Source organism: Ictalurus furcatus, chromosome 24 (genome assembly GCF_023375685.1).
Source record: "Ictalurus furcatus strain D&B chromosome 24, Billie_1.0, whole genome shotgun sequence".
NCBI lineage: Eukaryota > Metazoa > Chordata > Actinopteri > Siluriformes > Ictaluridae > Ictalurus > Ictalurus furcatus.
In genome coordinates this window covers 782,512-790,011 of record NC_071278.1, presented here as the reverse complement: position 1 = coordinate 790,011, position 7,500 = coordinate 782,512, and the positions used below count along the sequence as shown (strand labels likewise).

The 7,500-nt window shown below is 47.4% G+C and overlaps 2 protein-coding genes across 5 annotated transcripts in view; both read right to left on the bottom strand.

Annotated features, from left to right (window-relative positions):
- LOC128600789 (SH3 and cysteine-rich domain-containing protein 2-like) overlaps positions 1-3,378 on the bottom strand; it is a 9,486-nt gene extending 6,108 nt beyond the window's left edge. Inside the window, exons 1-2 of the mRNA XM_053613487.1 lie at positions 3,101-3,378; positions 215-509 (exon numbers count right to left, since the gene is read on the bottom strand). Coding sequence (XP_053469462.1) covers positions 215-509; positions 3,101-3,193 — 388 coding nt within the window. The 5' untranslated portion in view covers positions 3,194-3,378. The remainder of the gene's footprint in view (positions 1-214; positions 510-3,100) is intronic.
- Positions 3,379-4,723: 1,345 nt separating this feature from the next.
- The window catches only part of fbxl20 (F-box and leucine-rich repeat protein 20), a 16,999-nt gene continuing 14,222 nt past the window's right edge, over positions 4,724-7,500 (bottom strand). For all 4 annotated transcript variants that reach the window (XM_053612874.1, XM_053612873.1, XM_053612876.1 and 1 more), the window contains exons 14-15: positions 7,122-7,334; positions 4,724-6,561 (exon numbers count right to left, since the gene is read on the bottom strand). In XM_053612874.1, the coding sequence (XP_053468849.1) occupies positions 6,454-6,561; positions 7,122-7,334 (321 nt within the window). In that variant the 3' untranslated portion in view covers positions 4,724-6,453. The remainder of the gene's footprint in view (positions 6,562-7,121; positions 7,335-7,500) is intronic.

The window sequence follows — 7,500 nt, the reverse complement described above, 5'->3', positions numbered from 1 at the left end:
CAGTGAGTTGTGTTATTGTCCCCCCCCCCCCCCCCCCCCCCGCTGCTGTTATATAAAATTCATCAACACCTTCTGACCAATCACAATCCAGAATTCATGTTAGCTGCATTAGCCTCCTAGCTACACTGCTGCCCGGTGGACATCCTGCTGTGAGTAAGAGCATTACGTATTGCTGGGTGCTGATTTGAGACACAGCCGGCGTTACGCCGCTCACCCACGATGACGTGTTTGCAGAGCTGACAGCTGGTTGGTCGGCGGAACACATAATCCAGGAAGCAGTGTGTTTGTGCAGGGCGGGGCTTCTGCTGCACCAGGAGGGAGGGGCTTAAAGGGGGTTTGGGGGGGTTTGGGTCGCTGGGCAGCGGTGACTCTGGAAGCAGAGGAGGGGAAGGAGGCGGGGCATCGTCGATGACATCAGAAGGCAGACGGGCGTCGCTGTAGGAGCGCTGGAAGAAATTCTCCACACTCTTACTGCGCATAAACGCCAAGGAACGCTTTAACCTCAACAACTGCTGAGAGAGAGACAGGGAGGGAGAGAGACAGGGAGGGAGAGAGAGACAGGGAGGGAGAGAGAGACAGGGAGAGAGAGAGCGATGGGGAGAGAGAGACAGGGAAAGAGAGAGAGACAGGGAGAGAGAGAGCGATGGGGAGAGAGAGGGAGACAGGGAGAGAGAGAGGGAGACAGGGAGAGAGAGAGAGCGATAGGGAGATAGAGAGAGAGGGAGACAGGGGGAGAGAGAGACAGGGAGAGAGAGAGACAGGGAGAGAGAGAGAGAGAGGGAGACAGGGAGAGAGAGGGAGACAGGGAGAGAGAGGGAGACAGGGGGAGAGAGAGACAGGGAGAGAGAGAGACAGGGAGAGAGAGAGAGAGAGGGAGACAGGGAGAGAGAGGGAGACAGGGAGAGAGAGGGAGACAGGGAGAGAGAGAGAGCGATGGGGAGAGAGAGAGAGAGGGAGACAGGGAGAGAAAGGGAGACAGGGAGAGAGAGAGAGAGAGCGATGGGGAGACAGGGAGAGAGAGAGAGACAGGGAGGGAGAGAGAGACAGGGAGAGAGAGAGGGAGAGCGATGGGGAGACAGGGAGAGAGAGAGAGAGGGAGACAGGGAGAGAAAGGGAGACAGGGAGAGAGAGAGAGAGAGCGATGGGGAGACAGGGAGAGAGAGAGAGACAGGGAGGGAGAGAGAGACAGGGAGAGAGAGAGACAGGGAGGGAGAGAGAGACAGGGAGAGAGAGAGAGAGACAGGGAGGGAGAGAGAGACAGGGAGAGAAAGGGAGACAGGGAGAGAGAGAGAGACAGGGAGGGAGAGAGAGACAGGGAGAGAGAGAGAGAGAGCGATGGGGAGACAGGGAGAGAGAGAGAGACAGGGAGGGAGAGAGAGACAGGGAGAGAGAGAGAGACAGGGAGGGAGAGAGAGACAGGGAGGGAGAGAGAGACAGGGAGAGAGAGAGAGAGAGCGATGGGGAGAGAGAGAGGGAGAGACAGTAACTAATCAATGTATTCAGAAAGTCATGTTACACACTTTTTTCTGTTTTTAAAGGAACTTTAAAACTTAGCTCTAGCAGAGATGTGATTGGCTGAGATTATTACACGTGTCACTCTGACGCACGTGTCGACCTGCTTTACTGTTTCTGTGAGCAGCACTTCAACGTGGAAGCAGGAGACACATTAACAGATTCAAATCCCTTCATCCTGAATTTCACTCTTTATGGAATGTCTTTCACGCCAAAATATTAAGCACACCCCTGTGACCATCCATCCGTCCGTCCGTCCGTCCATCCATCCGTCCATCCATCCGTCCGTCTTCTATAGCGCTTATCCTTCCTTCAGGGTCACGGGGAACCTGGAGCCTATCCCAGAGAGCATGGGGCACAAGGCGGGGTACACCCTGGACAGGGTGCCAATCCATCGCAGGGCACAATCACACACACACTCACACACACACTCACACACACACTCACACACCCATTCACACACCCCTGTGACACTGTTATTAATTTCTTAATCATATCATTCCTTTAAAGTCCTCAGAAAGGTGAAAGCTCTCCACACGGAGGACAACAGCGGAGGGAATATTCTCTGGATGAAGTGATGAATGAAGTGAAAGTGTCTCTGTAAGATTATTAGGTCAGATTATCCTTCACACCGTGAGCACGTTTTCTTTAAAGCACAGCGCAACGACTTTAACACAAACACGGACTTTATTTTATTCCTTCTATAAATCAACAAGAGTGAATTAAAAGAGTGATGAAATCTCCTGCGTCTCTCACATTCCAGTTCCATCACCTCCATTTACAGTCTCGTGGCTGCACTGCTTCGTGCACGAGAGTCGAATGATAATATAAAATATGTGTGTGTGTGTAAAATAACAGTGTGTGCTGGATCGAGTGCTATTCTACACTGTGTGCTGCTGAGTAATGAGTGTGGAAGATTAAACCCGTCATCATTACAGCTAGGACTCTCCGTGCAGTGATATACTGCTGATATACAAGACTCCTGTTAGATTTCCTTCAGCATTCGCTAAATCTTCTCATTCACACGTCATCATATCACGCTTCTACTCTTCTCTTCTCGTTTCTTCTTCAGTCCCAATTTTCTATCCCTGATTTCTTTTCAGGGGTTTAAAGGCGAGTGTTTGTGTTTAACAAACTAAAAGTAGGTACTGGTCTAGTGAAATGAAACCTGCATGAAGAAAACTCTGGTCATTATGTTGGTTCTCTGAACGCGGAGCTCAGCCGCGGAAACGACTCTGAATACCAGGAACTTTCCTCAACGATAAAAACCTGCCGTAACTTTTACACTTCAAGCCTCTGCGTATGATTATGACCCTCTCTCAACACACTCATCAGTGATGAATCAGCTGTGATCAGCACTCCGTACACACAACACACCGATGTTCAGCTGACCTTCATCACCACAGAGAGAAACATCACTTACAGCCGCTTTAAAGTGCTGACGCTTACATCACAAACCCAAAGCACTGCACTTTACTCCTTATTCTGGATTCATCTTTAATAGGGAAATTCAGCATGTGTGTGTGTGTGTGTGTGTGTGTGTGTGTGTGTGTGTGTGTGTGTGTGTGTGTGTGTGTCTCGCGCTCACCTTGGATCCGGCGTTGATGGATAAGGTGCTCGGTGATCTCTGCAGCTCGTGCGGCTCCGCGTCGCTCTCCATCTCATCGCTTATTTCCGTCATCGCCGCTTTTAAACTTTCAAATCAACTTCAGCCTGACGGTGGTGAAGAGTGTCAGACTCTGTCCCGGCAGTGAGTGTGTTCTCAAATAAAACTCAAAAAACAAGCGGAGAGGAAATAAAAGAAAAGAGGAGAAGCAGCTCTCTGACTTCTAACGCATCCGCGCGCTACTGGAGAACTGGAGAGCACGCACGGTCTCTCGCTCTCTCTCTCTCACACACACACACACACACACACACACACACACACACACACACACATTCTTTGTACATTGCTGTGTTTCCCAAAAGCGTCATAAAGTTCAGATGATCAGAGAGAATATTGGAGTCAGTGGAGTCGATGATCTACTTAATCAGTGCTTTTGGGAATCGCAGTCCAGAGCTGTTATCTGAGTTTCTGTAGAATTTGTCCGATTGAACCAGCCTATGTGTAGAGTCTATATCAGGGGTGTCCAATCTTATCCGGAAAGGGCCGGATAAGATTGTGGGAGCAGGGCCCTGCTGGGCCCCTGAGCGAGGCCCTTAACCCTCATATCCTCAGGTGTATAAGTGAGATAAATGTGAGTCGCTCTGGATAAGGCCGTCTGAGGAATGGCGTAAATGATTTGCTATTCTCTTGCAGACCAGCCTTCCTATCAGAGACGAGTCGATTGGACCGCCTCAGAAACGCGTTGTGTGTGGAGATTTGAATAAAATGTGGAGTCTCTTATGGAAAAGTTTATCCTTGGTTTGGAATAATCAGGTTAAAACTGGTCATTAATCTTGTAAGGAGTTTATCACATTGTAGTGTGAGCCAATAAACCACACATTTGTGTGTGTGTTGTCACGTACCGTGTATATACACTATACGGCCAAAAGTATGTGGACACCTGACCGTCACACCCAGAAGGGGCGGGGCTTGTATTGTTCCGATAATTGGAAGCCTTTTTATTTGCATGTTTATGAGATCCGAGTAAAAGTCTGTCGTAACAAAAAATAACGAATATATTTGCAATAGCAACAACTACTACCACTAATATTAATCTGAGATGATGTAATCGGTAGCCATGTCAGTCCTGTACATTATGTTCTTTAAGCTCCGCCCCTTCCATTCACTGGTGCATGATGGGATAGATTAATACACACTTCAGCAAATACAATCCATCATCATACAATCCATAGGTAGTTTTATACAGACAGGAAGAACAGTGGAGAGGTGTGTGATTTGAGACACAGCCCCGGTGTCAGGGTGTGTCAGTGTAGACCGCACACGCCCTCTAGTGGTCAGTGATGGTACTGAAATGTTAAATGTGACTCGGGCACTGCGTTTGTTTCTGAGGTTTCATTTGCACCCGAGGCTAATGTAGCTCACAAGTCATGGAAGCTTACAGCCTCCAGTGTAGCATGGGGCTGGTTTAGAATGGACTGATCTGATTGGCTGGCTCTTATGAGTTTTTTTAATACAACGTCACAGGTGTCCATATAAAACACACACACACACACACACACACACACACACACACACACACACACAAATAACACCACCACACAGCTGTTAATAATAATATAGTTATATATTTATTCATACATACATATTCATTTATTTATTTATAGGGGTTAATCATAAAAAGGAACACAAAAACAAAGTAAAAGGGAACAGATTTACAACAAGTGTAATTGCAATAGCTACAGTCACACCATCCCCAACACACACACACACACACACACACACACACAATCCAAGTGTGTACTGTACAGAGGGAAAGACAAAGAAAGAGAGAGAGAGAGAGACACAGACAGAGAGGTGTATAACAGAGAAACAAAGTGTGTGTGTGTGTGTGTGTGTGTGTGTGTTTCTTAAACCAGTCAGCTCCTGTAGTGATGAAGCAGATTGAATTTGGATCCAGTTTCTCCTTCATGGGTGGAGTGTGTAAACCAAACCCGACACACGCACACGCACACACACACACACACACACACACACACACACACACACAAGAAAACATATAGACAGTGACAACACTAAAACACTCTCTGATTGGTTCAGTTCATTTTCTCATTCTAGTTGTGTGTTTGTGTCCCACCTCCACATCCCCAACCCCCTTTTTGGGTACACACACACACGCGCGCGGTGTGAACTTTCCATCATTCTTTAAATCCACCAAAAATGATGTCACTGATCGTCTCTGTCCTCCTGCGACCTGATTGGCCAGCTGTGACACCACTCGCTCCTTCCTTATCTCTGATTGGCTGTGCATGCAGGCCCCGCCCACTCAAAGTTCCATGTACCTCTTGCAGTCCGGTCCAGTCTGACTGGCTGGCTGGTTGGTTATGATGCTGCCGAGTTGTCCGTTCCTGCTTCCCCATTGGCTGCCTTTGTTCAGGCCCCGCCCATCATATGAATTGTTTTTTTGTTTTGTTTTTTTTATAAAAACTAGATTTGTAACATGCAGCTTTTGGCATATTTTACTGCTTTAGAAAAATAGTCAGCTTCCTCTGTACGACCAAACCTCAGAGAGAGAGAGAGAGAGACAGACAAAGTGTGTGTGTGTGTGTGAGTGCGTGTGCATGTGTGTCCATTCATTTTGGGGCATCATGAATTTAGGAGCAATGGCCACCTTTATAATTATAATTTTGAGATGTGATTCACTCACATGCTCACAGACTCACTGGCTGACTCCTGTCTCACCTGACTAGTTCATATAACTCACCTCTCTGGACTCACTATTCAACTCATGACTCACTTGACAACCAACTCACTGGCCAACCCATGATTCACTTGCAGATCGACTCGTGATCCATGACTCACGTACTCACCAAGTCATGCCTCACTTACTAACGGACTCATGGACTCGACTCATGGACTCGCTAACTGACTCATGGCTGACTGAACCACTCCACAAATGACTCATGACTCATCAACTGCTCACTTACTGACTCAACTTTCATGTCGAGCTGGCTGAAGGGGGCGCTGTGCAGCAACATCGTGCATCCTCGTTTAAAGAATTATATATACTTTTAGATGTGCAGTGGATTTTAGGAGGAAAAGTGAGAAACCCAACATATTTAACACTTTGTAAGGGGACACACACACACACACACACACACACACACACACACACACACACACACACACACCTCTCTCTCTCTCTCTCTCTTTCTCTCTCTCTCTCTCTTCATTATCTCTCTCTCCCTTGTTTGCTGTACCAAGTGATCCACCAGCATGTGTTACTGGACAATCAGGGACTAAGGTCATCCAAGGTCGAGGAGGCGGATGCTGTGACATCATAGCAGGATACAGCAGCGACAAAACCTCTGTCGACTTCCTCCTACCGAAGGGGGTGGAGTCACAGGTGCAAAGTATGCGTGGACTTTGATGTTGGGCAAGTGAGTCTGGATGGACAAAAAAAACCCCACAACAGTATTTTAGTATCTGAAGCCCAGACTCCGCCCATTCTGCTTATCACTATATTACAGTGACTGAATAACCTCCAAAAACAGTTATTATTTTTATTTTCCTCATTTTTGATTAAGTGCTACTTTTATGGAGTTTGTAAGCAAATCTGGTGACCCTGGTAATAATTAGGTAAAAATTAGGCTCACTCTCCAACGGACTCCCTGACCAACCCAGGACTCACGTGCCATCTGACTCATGACTCGTTAATGCCGTTAATGTTACAGACCTACATTAAAGGAGCAGTGTGTCATTTTTAGAGCCCCCTGCTGGCTGAGAAGTGAACTGCTATGGAAACAGTGTATCTTCCTTGTACTGTTAAAAGTACAAAGGTCTTGTGAGTCACTAAATAGGAGAGAAGGGTGGAGCTGTGGGCGGGGCCAATTCTAGGACAGTAAAAACTTACACAAACTAGTGAGACCCAGAGAATGGAAAACTGCAAATCACACATGTGCGTGTGTGTGTGTGCGTGTGTGTGTGTGTGCGTGTGTTGACTCACCCTGAGCCTCTTAATCCCGGCGCGTGTGATCTGTTGGCAGTCGTACAGCTCAATGCGGTCGAGGCAGTGGCAGGTTTTGAGGTGCTCCAGCGAGGCATCGGTGATGAGAGGGCAGTTATCGAGCTCGATCACCTCCAGTCGGTCGTGAGCACACGGCCCGCTGCCCAGGTGACGAATACCATCATCCGTGATCAGCTCACAGTGTGAGAGACTCTACAAACACACACACACACACAAAAAAAAGTGGCATTACTGTAATGACACAGGAATGAAGAGAAATTAGGTGCTGGCATCAGGAGTAAAAAGAGGTGCGAGTGTAATGATGCACAAATAAAACACAAGAATGTCTCACAGGAATAAAGAGAAGTTGAAGTAATTA